Source organism: Erithacus rubecula (genome assembly GCF_903797595.1).
Source record: "Erithacus rubecula genome assembly, chromosome: 4".
In the NCBI taxonomy this organism is placed as follows: Eukaryota; Metazoa; Chordata; class Aves; order Passeriformes; family Muscicapidae; genus Erithacus; species Erithacus rubecula.
Window position 1 is genome coordinate 49,481,870 of NC_136686.1, and position 14,687 is coordinate 49,496,556.

The 14,687-nt window shown below is 35.2% G+C and overlaps 1 protein-coding gene across 4 annotated transcripts in view; it reads right to left on the reverse strand.

Moving 5' to 3' along the window:
• GRM8 (glutamate metabotropic receptor 8) overlaps window positions 1-14,687 on the reverse strand; it is a 309,552-nt gene that overhangs the window by 116,128 nt on the left and 178,737 nt on the right. For all 4 annotated transcript variants that reach the window (XM_079304728.1, XM_079304730.1, XM_079304731.1 and 1 more), the window contains one exon: window positions 2,593-2,793. In XM_079304728.1, coding sequence (XP_079160854.1) covers window positions 2,593-2,793 — 201 coding nt within the window. The remainder of the gene's footprint in view (window positions 1-2,592; window positions 2,794-14,687) is intronic.

The window sequence follows — 14,687 nt, forward strand, 5'->3', positions numbered from 1 at the left end:
TCAGTTCACTGTGCACTGGTGGTTATGATCACCCTTCAGCCACGAAGGTGTCATGGAATATTACACACATGAATCCTTCAGGGAAGCAAATCTTCCTAATTTGTAAATTAAAATAAACTAAATAAACAAAAATAAATACTCTTCAAATTGATTTCTTGCAATCAGAAGCAAATAAGTTACTCCAATAAACAGAAATATGTGTTTTCTTTTCCTTGCAAATACCCTTCACAGAGGTCCTTCAGAATACAGATCACACTTTGTGAGGTGAAAACCACAGAGTTGAATGTATAAGCATATTAACTGGATTTAAACCTACTCACTACTACATGAGTGAAGAGGGATATACTGAATTAAGTGAGGTGACAAGTTGGTTTAATATGCATAAGGGTAGGATCATGCAGGGAAATTAATATTGAAGAAAATGAAAAACTGCCTGTCTCAAAAACAACAGTTACTTTTTGATTTTTTTTTTTTTTTTTTTACTGTGAATATGATTATATATTGCAATTGAGTACACAGAAAGAATTTTGGAGGATTTTCCACCTCTGAAGATATTTAAAACCTGGTTGGGCATGGTCCTAAATAACCTGATTATGCTGACCCTGAATTAGGCAGAGGATTGGAGTAGGTAGAGGTCCTTGAGAGCTTCAGATGGGCTGTGATGCTGTGATTGCCAAGGTAGAAAAAGTGTGTCTTATATAGCTAAGAAAGCCAGGGTTTTCCTTTCATTTATCAGTTAATTTTTAATATAAGACACTATTACTGATTGAGGCTAGGATGCACATCAAAACTGACACACAGCATTACTATTTACTGCCAGCACAAAAGGACTTGTAACTTATTCACCTCTGTCAGACACAGCAGTAGTGTTGCCTTGAAGAAGAGGAATTGTGGATTAATAGGAAAAGGCAAAATGTTTAAGACCATCTTCTTCTCATGCCTCTGAAAGCATGACTAAGAAAATAAAATGTTTGGGCATATAAAGCACCCAAAAAATTGGTACACTGGTACAAGATGTGGACTAGCCTAGTACAGGGAATATTTAACATATCCCACTGGACAGGAAATTAATCTCAAGTAAATGCTTCTTTTTCTTCCTTCTTTTTTTCTCCTCTCTTTCAGTAAATCATTGTTTCAAAATCAAATACATTTTCATTAGTGTCCAGAATGCTTTCATCTCCATTTATTGCCATATTTAGAGTTAGCAACAGAAATTATGACAGGTATTGATGAAATACAATTATCTAGGGAGTGGAAGCTTTCATTAAAAAATGTACAGCTTATCTTATTATGCTAAACATTCATGCTCACCAAATGAAAATAGATCACTTTGTGCTTTACTAACACAGACCCAGAAAAAAATCTACTGGAAATGTAGATAATTATCACAACAAACCTTACAATATGCTGCCTACCTTTGTCATCATCACAGTATTTCCCATTTTCCAGCAACGTACTATGATCCAGATGTTCTTTAAAATCACTAAAGAATCGTTAAGACTTTTAACTTTATATTCCTGGAGGCAGGGATTCCTTTTTCATGAAAATTGCATAGGAAGAAAAAAATGTGAACTATAACCAGCATTTGTATCAACCAAATGGTCTGGTGTATTACCTAAAGCAAAAAAATCTTCCACTCAGAAGTTAAATTCAAAATGACCTTGTGCTTTTTTCAAAAGTGCTTGCAGCTGAGGTCACTGGCATAAATTGTGATAGAGAGTGCTTTTCTCTGCATAGTTAGAAGCCATGTGTAGTACATGAATTACCACCAAGCAAGCAAAAAAAAACAACCAAAACAGAGCAAAGTACATAACTCCATTTCTTTGTAAAATAATGGCAAATATTTTCCATAATAATTATGACTTCTAAAGAAATAATTTAGGGTTTTGTATGTGCTACACATTTCAAACCTAGATTCTTCAATTAATCCTGTTTGTTATAGGCCTCCACTGTTAACAGCACGAGCACCTGTAACTACATTTGCCCAGCAGGCAGATCCGAGCTCCACAGTATATTATGTAGTGTTGTTTAAAAATAGTAGTTTTGTTTAAGCTCATTAAATTACTGAGTCAAAAAAATGAAATAGAAAAGAAGTTAAAACTGCTAGTGAGAGTTTTAATTGAAATTTAAATATGTAAATTGAAAGTAATTTCGCTATTTGTTTATGTAAGGCAATTATTAATTAATTTCAGAAGGTGATTTTCAAAATAGTATTTTTTTACTTCTTTCTCTTGCAAACACACATTCAACCACTATCAAATGATTTTACTCTATCAATAATACTGTACAAGTCCTCAATTTGTTTCCATAATAGCAGCTTTTCACTGGAATATTTTGATCGACAGATTCATATTTTAACATCTGCCTCTTTTGGGAACAGCTTAATGTTAGCATGAAAAAATATTAAGATGAAAAATACACTGGAGGTTTCAGAGCAGGTGGAAAAACTCACAGTTCTGATTAAATGAGAACTGCTTCTAATCCTGTTTTCCACTGTGCCTTGAAGTATCCCATATAAAGAATAAAACCTCACTTGTCACTTATGGAACGTTTAAGGAAGAGAGGGGCAAAAAAATAGTACATGTAACTTACCATTAAAATTTACTGCTCGGATATAGCTAAGTAGTTCTTTACCATCAGTTGTGCTCATCCTTGGGCACAGACCAATGTACCCAGGACAGAGATCTTTATGCATGTTGTGCAGAGCATAGGCCATGGAATACACTGCATCAATGACAAACTGAACTTTTCCTTCTTGTTCATAGGCTGAATCTCTTGCAATTCTTTCTAAGCCTGCAGAAGAAAGAGAAAGAGTTTACTTCTATTTGTGTGTGCTCAAGTGAGTACCTGCATGAGCACTTGCAAAAATTCACACTGGAATGTAAATAATTACAGCTGGATTGACAGTAAAGTTGGGATTTGTCTATCCATCACCTAAATAAACAAGACAAGGAAAAATATGGCCATCTGGTTTTGCCTCTAATCGTTGTACACTCTGCCAGGTATGTAAAGAGTACGTTGATTTCCAGGCTAGGAAAGAGGACAGAACATTTCATTACAAGAAAAGATATGGAGATATATGTATTTCTACAGTCCAGTAGAAAAAATCTCTTTCCACCTTATTGATTTTCATTCAAGAGTTGTTTATTGTTATTTATAGGACAGCTCCAGAGCAGCCTGCTGTTCTGTTTTAGATAAATGTAAGGCTATCTTGATTTTTATCCCTGTCTATTGTTTGATAAACATTATTTAAACATCTCAGAGAAAAAAGTTGAATGCTTGCCAAGTGATGTGACCATCTGTCTCCATAGTGAAAAGTGCTCATTCTAAGACATTTTTCTGTATTTACTAGTGAGTTATGCTTCATGTTGAGAACCATGTACTCTTTGCTGTTTCCTTCAGGAACATTTATCCTTCAGAGGGAATACAGAGCAAATCAATACATCATATAATTTTTATTCTGCAGGAATTGCCCAAATTCATCATCAATGTCCATGTACAAGGCAAGTTTTACATTTAGTAGAATTGCTAAAAAATAAAGCTCAGAAAAATTATATTTTAAGTAAAGAATCAACATGAAATCCCATGTCCTATATAAAAATTCAGATCCTGATTTCAAAGGCTGAAATCTTCATTTTCCAGGGAAAAAGTGAGTGATTGGCAAATCTCTATGTGAAATTTGCCCTGCTGAAATCTACCATCAAATTCCTCTTGCCTCAGTGAACAGACAAGATCCCTAGGTTATCTACCAGGTTATCAACTCATTCAATTTCAAAATAATCCAATCCTATAATTTAAGGTTATTTAGAAATGAGACAAAATTGTTGCATAGTTTAAAAAAAAAATTCTCCATTTTCTTTTTAGTGTCTCTTTTTTATATATAAACACCAGATCTTATAGTTCAATATATCAATCTTGCTGAATCCAAATTTATAAAAGTACACTGTTTGTGCCTGAAAATATACTGGACACAAGGCATTTCTTTAGACAAAGTATGCAAGCCCATATGCCAGGGAGCATACTCAGAAGCTTTTTTCTGTTTGTCTGCTGCCCTTCAGTACCTCCATCTTGCACTCCAGTAATAACATATGAACAAATCTGTAATCTGACAAGCAGTAGTGCTTTGTGCTTTAAACACCCCTGAGCACTGGAAGCGATAGATAGCCTTGAAAAATCATGGTGTGCTGTTATTTCTCCTCAGGGATTAGTTAAAAAAATAAAATCACTGCTTCCTAAAAAGCTAAAAACCATTTGAAGAGGAAGGTAGAGATCATTTTTGGTATTTGTACAAGTAGCTTTACAGACATTTTTAAATATATGCTCTCTAATGAATGACAAATAATTAATGAATAATGCAACTGTACTGCAAATAAATAAACAGGAAAAATCTTTCCTTGAGCATGCTGAAAATTACACAATTAGTTGTAGTGTATTGCCCAGACATGAAAGAAGACATGAAGGATGGAAAACATGAAGCTTAATTAGTTTACAAATTTACTGACTGATTTCATTTGGTAACTACCTTCCAACAGCAAATGATGGGTAGAGCGTGTGCTCTCCAGTTTAATTGTTCCTGCCTTGTTAAGGACTGTGGGACAAGTGAAGGACAGAGTTTACAGAACTGCTGCAGACACAGAGCAGTCTGGACACACTCCCAGACCTTCCACATTCTCTAAATAGGATGGTCAAGACAGGAGGAGCTAAAAGAAGATCCACTTCTATTGCCAACACAAATGTAATTCCCATCACATAAATGGATATAGGTGTATGCTGAGGAGTGGGGAGTTGGTGAACAAGAATGGAAATATCTTCTGTAATAAATTCTAAATCATAAAACACTAATGGTTGCAAAGACTTAAGAAATCATACTGTACTAAGTGATACAGATTTTAAAAGTGGAAAAAGAGTTTTATTCTTCCCTATGTTATACTGTAGTTTAAATGCATATAAGACATTTTTGCATGAATTTCTTCCATGGCATAATAGTTTACTTTTCACAGATATGTTACTTATAAACTAATTAATCACATCAGTTACAGAGGAAAAAATTCATTTATTAGGACTGAATGTGTTTCTATACATATAAAGGGGTAAGGAAAGACCATCACAGAATTATCACATTTAAATCAGTCAAACCCAGAAGGCTAAAGGCTTCTCTGTGCTTTGCATAACTAAAAACACAGCAAATGGGATTATGTGCCTTTCTCCTTGGCTTTTCATTTTCTCATCCTGGAATTCTCAAACATCTAAACGAACAATTAGATGACAAGAACTCATCAACTTAAATTACACTGCACTGCTCTAAATAGATGTTAATGTATAGCAACAAAATTATGCATATTGTCTAAGCCATAAATATGGTCAGCTCCTACAGATATAATAGCACTTGATTGGAAGACATGATTATAATTTTTCTTCAGACTTGTATGCCAAGTAGTAATTGTTTCATTTATAGCTTGACTCTCAGCTCTACAAGGCAAGTTTCTACACACATTGGTGACTTGAAGGAACATAAAAATTTGTACCTCACAAAATAAATGCTTTAATGCTTCCTTAATGATCATTTCAATTTCTTATCCTGTAGATTCTCCTCTGGAAAAATTGCTTAAGCTGTGTCATTATAAATAGAGTGAGAAGGTATTCCCAGTCCTCGAACCTGACAGTGTGTCAAGAACTGAGACATGAACTGGGCTCACCAATTCCTGATCAACTCTTCCTGATCCCCATAACAACAGAAATCCAGAGAAATGTGCCATTGTGTTTTCCAGCAGGTGTCCTAATCCAGCTGTTGAAAAGGGCAAATCTGACATCAGCAGGATGTCAAGACCAATGAAGAAAGTGTGTAGACATGTACTGGTAAGTACTTGAGAAGCTCTAGGAGAGCAATGACATTAGCCCAGGAAATGTCAGCTGTCCCTGGATCAATCCATTGGAAACCTCTTTTGGGAACACTAAAGCAAGCCACAGGAATGATCCCATAAAGCCAGTAAAAGTGAAAGAGTTGCTACAGGTACTCTTGCAACTCCTGAGCAAACCTGAGTGACAAGCTAGATGGTTGCTGGAGGTATTGCCTCCATACCTGCACATCATTTTCCATTTTCATCCTGTATTTCTTATGCTGCAGGAAAAAAAATGTGTACCCTGCTCAGTTTGGTGTAACTCAGCTATGACAGGGAAAGGTCACAGCATAACAGTAGAAAGGTGAGACATGGATGAAGTGGGTAGGGATGTGACTTGGGCCACTAGTCTGAGGGGGAAGAAGGTGAAGCAGGTGGTATTGTCAAATCCATGGGTATAAATTGGGGATCAAGAGTTTTCAGGGAACATAATCAAGATAAATTAGGCCTTTACAACAATAAATTAAAATGTATCTTCATTAAAAACTTAAGATCATGCAGTAAGTAAATAAAGATTAATGTAAGATAGCTGAGGTAAGGAATTCATACATGGGTGATGATATCACCTGTGAGAGAGAAACAACTGATCTTCAACAACCAGAACTTAAATTGCTGATCTCACCAGCAGGGCAATAATTTGCTGGGTGATAAATGTTGCATAATTCATCCAAGTTTTAGAAAACTTAATGATAATCTTAAAGCACACGTTGAAATAACTTCTGCACACACCTAGGTCCATGATAATAGGAAAAGTTCAGAATGAAGTTTTTCTCTCAAGAATACAAAAAAATCTAAAAAAAAAGCAAATGGATATACCTGTCTTAGAGGGAAAACAATACCTTTTATTTAACTGTCCCATTTCTGGAAATCACTAGTTCTCCTGTCATTTCAGAGAAATCCCATTCCATCTGTCTCATAAATCTGTTTCCATTTTGTATTATTGAAAGCAATTTATGCAAAAATGCAACCTACATTATCTCTCCTTATTATTTTGATATCTTTTAGATTCCATCCCATATATTTAGTTAAAATCTTAATTTGTTACTTGAAAACAAGAGGCTGAAGGCAAGGAACTTGTATACAACACCTGTTTAGAGCTTCATATTGGAACAATGTGAGGGTGTAGGGTTTGAGAAATGTTTTGGGCACTAGAGAACTGTGGGAAGAGCAGAAGGGCTCCATAGTTTAGAAGAGCAGAGAGAGCTCACAGGGGATGAAGTGTGAGTAGGAATAGTATCGTAATATTGACAAGATAATCATAAAATCTTCCTGTTCCAAGGCTGGACAGTATGAACACAAAGCTAGAGCTCCACATAGGAAATAACAGGATGCTTCAAGGTACTGTCTCCTAACCTCTAGTCAATGGACATTTTTTCTTCATCAATCTCCTTTGTTATTGTTTTCTTGATGTCTAGAACTGATTGGAACAAAAGTGCACAGATCAGTTGTCATTCTCACTTCAAATAATGGCTCACTGTAAGCCTTCTTCCACTATTTCGGGGTACTAATTCTCAAAATCTTACAAAAATCAAAGTTAAAAACACAGAAAACTTCCAACCTTCCTCTTTGAAAACTCTCAGGTAGAAATTTTGCAATGTCATAGTCTTTCCCTTAGAATGGAAACTACTTTTTCATCATCATCTGTTATAGCTAGATCTTTTGTTTTGCTAACTTAAAAGTGTTATACTTGAGATTTTACTGTGTGCTTATTGATACACCCAGCAATGGACTAATATTAATGGACTACTAATAAAAATGGACATATTCTATGTCTACTTTACAAACTCAACTGCCAGCTATAGAGTAACCTTTATTCTATTTTGAACCACTTATTTTTGTGTTGGCGACTGTTTGATTTATGTATCTTACCCTTATATTTGGAAACCTTGGTTTCCAAATGTTAAAGAAAAACACAGAACGAAACAAAATATTAGACTGGCATGTCTTGTCCTTCAGCCAGTGAGAACAGTTTGCTTAGCAGTGACAAGGAAGGCCAAGAATCTCCTAACTATGAATTTGTCACCTCCAAAGAAAGTACTTTATCAAGAGCCTGCATTCCTCCCTCCTTTTCACAATCCCACCTACTCTTCTGTGACCTTGTCCCCTCTCATATGTAGCAGGAAACAAATCTTTTATGGACTGTGCTTTGAATAATGGGAGAAATCTTTCTAGGATAATGGTGGGAGGACAAGTAATGTAGAAGAGGGGAGAAAAAAAAGTTGCAATTGTCTTAGAATGCTTTCTCATTAACAGCTTTTATTCCATTTGCCTCTCTTTACCTCCTTTTTTATATATGCTCAAAGACAGTTGGGGTATTTTGGATATCTAGCAATATATTTGTATTTCATAGTTGCAATTCACATTTTTTACTTACTGCTAAATTATTTATTCCCATTACTTGGCTCTCAAAACTGTTTTACTTAAGCTGCACTTGGAAGCAAAGTCTCCAATAAATACTGTATTCAATTGATTGTTTCTGTGGGCCAATCCCAATCACAGCTAAAACACAGTAATTTGTGAGTGGTCTCCCACTCTTCAGCTCAGGCATGATGATCCTCTATTTGCCAGAATTGGTTAGAACTCCCCACCTTTGCAGCAAGAGTTTATTCCACAGGAAGCCAGCATCTGTAACTAAGCCATTCCAGCAGGCTCAGCAGGAAGCACCAGGAGCATATGTTGCTCCTATTGAAGCCTTCCTGATTATTCAGCTGCTTTCCCCACACATTATAGGGTTTGATCTCCCTGAACAAATAATGCAGATCATCATCTTCTGTTACTGAAACTTAAGGGCATGATATATGTTTATGGCAGGGGAGCTGAGTTTTCTAATGGCTGTATGGTAACAGTGATGCATGAGTTAGTTTGCAGAGAGCAGCACAAAACCTGCGGCTGCTCTGTAATAGTGTGGTGTCAGTTCAGGAAGCAATTCAGGGAGGAAGCCAAGGATTATATCAATTTTCTCAGCCATTCCAAAGAGAAAATTGAGAATGTAGAAGCAGAGACAGTGAAATGAAGCAGTTTAACTGTCTGATGTTCTCCGGGAACTGATGGATGTGGATTTGTGATTTAGTGAATTGTCCCTTGATGCAATTTTTGGGGCTTATTCCCCTTTACACTGACTCACAAAAACATCAGTAAAACAAAATTTAAAAATCCCTACAAGACAGTACGATCAATTAGAAAAAGTCTAAGAAAAAAAGTTTTTCAATCCCTAGAATCATGCAGATATTTTTAAAAATCTGTTCAGAACTGTACTGAAACTTCACATATTTTAAACACTTTTTAAATACAAAATAGCAGAAAGAATATTTCACCTTAAATGAATATGCTCCAATAATTTTCACTTTAACATCACCATAAATGAAAAACTAATTTTTCTTAGTGCTTTATCCTGTAACTGAAGTATCTAAAAAATTCTTGGCCTTTTCATTGCAAACATAATCTTTTTCCTGACTTTCACAGTAAATTGGACACTTGTTTCAGCAAAACACTACTAACAAACGCACAAATATACACCAAATCTAAATTAAACCATTATCATATCTACATTGGGGTGTTTTACTCCTGTTATTGCATGTGATATTTAGTAGTGTCTTCTCTTAGGAAATGAAACTAAGCTTGCATTGCAAAAAGAAGATTCTCTACTTACTCATTTATGTACATTGAGAGAGTCCCTCAGAACAGTTTGAATGTTGTTATCAGACTTGAAAATTTTCCTTACCCAAATTAGTGCCTTAATATTGCTTAATTATTGCTCCTTGAAAAGTATGGAGTTGGGGAACATAGTCACTCAGAATTCTCATACATTTAATAAACAAGTCTGCTACATCTAACAGTGACAGTGTTGTGTAAATTATCTTGCTGAGCCAAGATTTGCTATGATGAATATGTTAAGCTAAACACTAATGTCTGCATGAAAACAAGGAGGAGACATCACAGGATATGTTGTCTCCTTAGCCAGCCACACTAAGAAGCCACACCATGCATTTAAAACAAAATGTGTATAAAAGAATACAGTTCAATAAACAATATTTCTGTCAGGCACATGAATGGTCCATATTTTTGTAATTGCCCATAAAATTTGGTATAAACAGAACTTGATACAGTGTATAAAATTTTCAAAAGTTGTATTTCCTTGTTATAAACAGATTGCAGTTTTGAAACTACAAAAGTAGAGATCTATTCACCTATACTGATTCACTTTCTGACTACGTGTCTGACAACATCAGAGCAGAAAATACCTGCAGAAAAAGAGAAAGACACTTTGGAAGTTTAAATAAAAGGGAGAGAGACTATTTCATTGCAAAGCAAGAATGCAGAGTAATTAATATCTGACATCACAATAATTTTCATTAGATTTTGTCCAGCTTTGAAGCTAGAGAGTAAAACACAGCCAACTTTTCCAAAGATTTCTGTATAATATTTACATATATTCTGAAAGTTCTCTAAATATTTACATGCTCATTTAAATATCACTCATTTCCCTCTTGCTTCTTCTATTTTTATTTTAGGAAAGACATTGAAATCAGAGATTTATCAGTTTTGCTTGATTCTTATACTTCTACAAATTTTTTACCACATATCATATGGAAGTATTTGTGATCCACTGTCTCTTTCATTCCTCTGTACTTCTAGTTTTAGTACATATTAAGGTTAGGCAGTTGTTTCTATCTTGTTATTTTATTATAGTATCATACTTTTTAAAATCCTCTAATTATATTTATTTTTCTTTACTTGTAAAAGTAGAAATGGAATGCACAAGGTTAATATACATAGTTGTCACATTTAAGATTTTATTGTACATATATAAGTATAGAGTAAAATATGAAATTATGTTTCAAACCTAAAATCATGAGTTTTACCATTAACATTCCTTAAATTCTAAGCAAAAATAGGGAATTTCAACATGAAAATTTTTCAACTTGATTTGTGAATATGAAATGTTGCATTACTGATTTTTCACCTAATCAAAACAGTACAGGAAAGTGTTTTAAATATAAAAAGAGATGCATTTTTCATAATGAAACCACTTCAAAAGTTTTAGCTTTGCTATTTCTGAACAAAAAACATGAAGATAAAGGAGAAAAGGACAAAACTTGCTTTGTGTTTGCTAACACAAGACTACCATAGCAAAAACATTTTACATTTTCAAACTTTAGGTGCTTTATTTCTCTCTCAGAATACTGCCAGTATTAGTGTTAGCATGAATAGGCAACCAAATATTTTGCTGAATTTCTCAAGTTAAAACAAATTATATCTCGAGGTAAGTATGTAGATAGAATCTACACTTCCTAATACAAATTACCCATGGGAATTTCTATCTATGGAAGAAATTGCTAGTGTAACTAGTCCAGGAATATAGGTTAAAATAACTGGTACCATTTTAAAACCCCACAGGCTGAAAGCAATTCTGTGCAGACTTCACTGTATAACTTCAAAGCCTACAGCAAAGACTATCAGCAAGAGTAAAGATTCAGTACAAGCAACTGAATTTATTCACTTTCTGCTAGCATTTAAACTCAGAGGACCTCCAGCACATACAGCTGTATGTATAAAAATCCTTTCTTCTGCTTATTGAGCATGAGAGCTTACAAACTTAAGGTTCAGACAAGCAACTGAAGGCAGTTTTGTCCTCAGGAGTATTATTTTTAGTTACAAATTTGATTGACATCATGATTAAGAAAAGACTTTCTTGCAATTAGAAAGCACTTTTTGGAAGTATATACAGAAAAAGAGGGATCCAAGCATCACTCCCTGAAGCATTTGTGGCCACTATTTGTTATGACACTAAAGAGTAAAGCTGCATCAAGTTTTCAACAACAACATTGCAACATCTAAACTAATCATATTAATGACTACTAAACAGAGGTTTAAGCAACTTTCTTTAGGTTGATAAGAAGCTCCAAAAGAGCAGAACAATGCAGGTTGCAAACTGCACTCGGTGATTTAACAAAGCAGCAGACTGAGATGGGTTTTTTGTGCCCTTTTCCTCACCCATAGATACTGTAGAAATTCAAGGCCTCTTCAGTTGGAGCTCCTTCAATGGCAGCAGCTTTATGTAAGAGTCCTTTTTCTGATACCAGAGGGCTGAATTATCATGAAGGTGATGTGGGCTGGATGCCTGTTCTGGCTTGGCTTGAAGTCTGCAAGCTAAGGGGCAGCAAAACCCTAACAAGGCCATTTCTGCAATGAATATTTGATGGCTTTTTGATGCAGAGAATTTAAATATAGATTTGGAATGTACTGTGAATTCCCACTCAGACTAAGTGTTTTGAAGTCATGATTCACATGAAGTACTGAATAACTCTGGTTGCTCTTGGAAGGAAGCTTTCATCAGCTCTGTGTGTTTGCAGCTAGTTGCTGAGGTAGGATGCATCTCATGCAGCTTTGGAGATCTAACAGCTAATTGTCCAACCTAAAGAAAAGATTTTTTGTTCCAAAAAAATCCTCTCCAAAAATAAGCATTTAGGAAAGTGCTTCCCTGAAGAGACTTTCTTGTGCAACTAACTTAAACTACATAGTTTACTAGTAGAGAACTAGTGCTTTGCACTAGTAAGAAGATACGTAAATTAGCATCAGACAGACAAGTAAAAAGATCAGTATGTATCCTAGTTTAAAACAGTGTCTCATATACTTTCTACTGTTTAGTCAGCTGCTATAAAAATAAGAAAAAATTAAGTTGTTCTATTTTCTTACAATTGTTGCAAGGACTGACAATAGCTGTATGTTACATTTGAATTAATTCACAGGGCTCCACTGCTAAGAAGACAAGTATGTAAAAAAAAAAAATTCAATACCAATGCAATCAAAACAAATGCAGAATGAAAATAAATGGAATCATGAATCTTAAAACAATTTCCCTCTAAGTTGCTGCTGGGTTTCACAGTATCAAACTTCCAAGGGGAAATTTTTAAAGCTAGACAAGATAGAAGTATTCATGACAGAATTTTTATGTGAAAAAAGAGTGGGTTTTGTTCAGGAAGCAGCAGTGGGAGAATTTTTTCAACTGCAACTGAAAAAGGAAGGCAATGAAAGCATACTTTTCACAGCAAAGGAACAACTATGAATTTAAGCATATAAAAGATCCAATAGTAGCATTTTTCAATATTAAGAGCTGAAGAAAATGCTGCATTAACTTTTACATTTGCCCTATCCTGTCTCTTCCTTCTCTGTCCCATTTAATGAACACATTACACTGTAAGAAGTAGCCACAAGGAAAGAAATAGTAGGTTTCACTTTGTGTAGCCAGTAGGAAAGATGCTACATGGTTATAAAAAATTAAATAATTTTTTTTGTTGCATATTTTTCTGTATGATAAGAGGTAATTTTTGACAGTCAAAATGGAAAACACGGGTTCAAGAACTTTGGATTGCTATAGGCTGTAATTTTATCATGCATTACTGTCAAAGTAAACCTATGTGATTTACTGGTGATGCTGAAACATTATTTTCTTCTATAAGATGTGTAGACAACTGCTGAAACACATGATTTTCCACAGGTGAAAATCTGTAATTTCCTCACTTGTGTAATTAAAGGTGTTTTTTCAGGACCTGATAAAAATAAAAGCACCATCAATTAGAACTAAGCAGCTAGTTAATGAACTGCTTGATGGCACGAACAGGACATGGACCATTGCCTTCTGGAAGGGGATTTCAGTCTGAAACTGGAAGACAGTTTACCCAGTACTCTTCAGACAGCCTAGAAGATAGCTAGTTTTTAATCACAAACTAATTAGAACTGATTGGCTTCACTGCTAAAATTGCTAAATTAGGGACATTACAGATGCTTGCTCCTTGAGCAGGTTGGCTGCGCGCTCGGTTGGCAGCGCTCGTACAGCTGCACACATCCCACCCTCAGCAGGGCAACAGCGACAGCAAGCAGTGCAAGGAAAACTTCCCTTATGGGCAGTCCTGCCCCTTTTGGGTAGACAGAATCAATTTGCTCTACTTGCTCCCCCAGTTGTCTACAAAGAAAAAAAGAGAGAGAAAAGAGGCTTGTCTGGAGATGGAAACAGATATGCTGTCAGGGTTTCTGCAGCAAATCTGAGCATTACCTTGGCTGAGACATGCTAAATTAGATGGTGCTGAACAAGATGCCTGTGACTAAGCAATAAACAACATCCAGAAAAGGTCCCCACAGTATACTTTGAGTGTCTAATTTAAAAATAGTCAAAAATATGTTTAGCCACAAATATCTTCAAAACTCAATACGCTACCAAAATATCTGAAGTAAGTATTTCACAAAACCAAAACCAAAGCCATCTTGAGAAACTGGGGGACCTTACCTTCTGCCAAAGGCCATCAAGAATTCATGGTATAAACAAGTTTAATTCCTCACACAGGATGAATCCAACAAATAAATCTGAGTCCACCAAATGCACACTTGGTTTAGCACATGATGGATACTCATCTGCTTAAAAATGCTAATGATTAAGCACTTTCTCATCAATCAAATACCTCCTTTTCAGGTACTAGTAAACTAATAATAATACTAGTAATAATAATAATAGCAATGGTAATAATAACAACAACAATAATAATATGCAAAATACTGTTAAAGCACAGTCTTTCTCTTGATAGTAAGTAGACACATAGCCTTATTTTGCATACCTGAATCATCAGGTCCCCTAGTATAAAGAGCTCTCAGCAGAGTAAGGCTTAAGTCTTGCAATTCAGTGTACAACCTTTCAGCAGTACTCCAAGCCTGCTGGCAATATGTACCCCAAAAAGGCAGATCTCCAATCAAGTGCGTGTCACTGTAATTCTGAGACAGTGAGGACCTGCCTGGTTG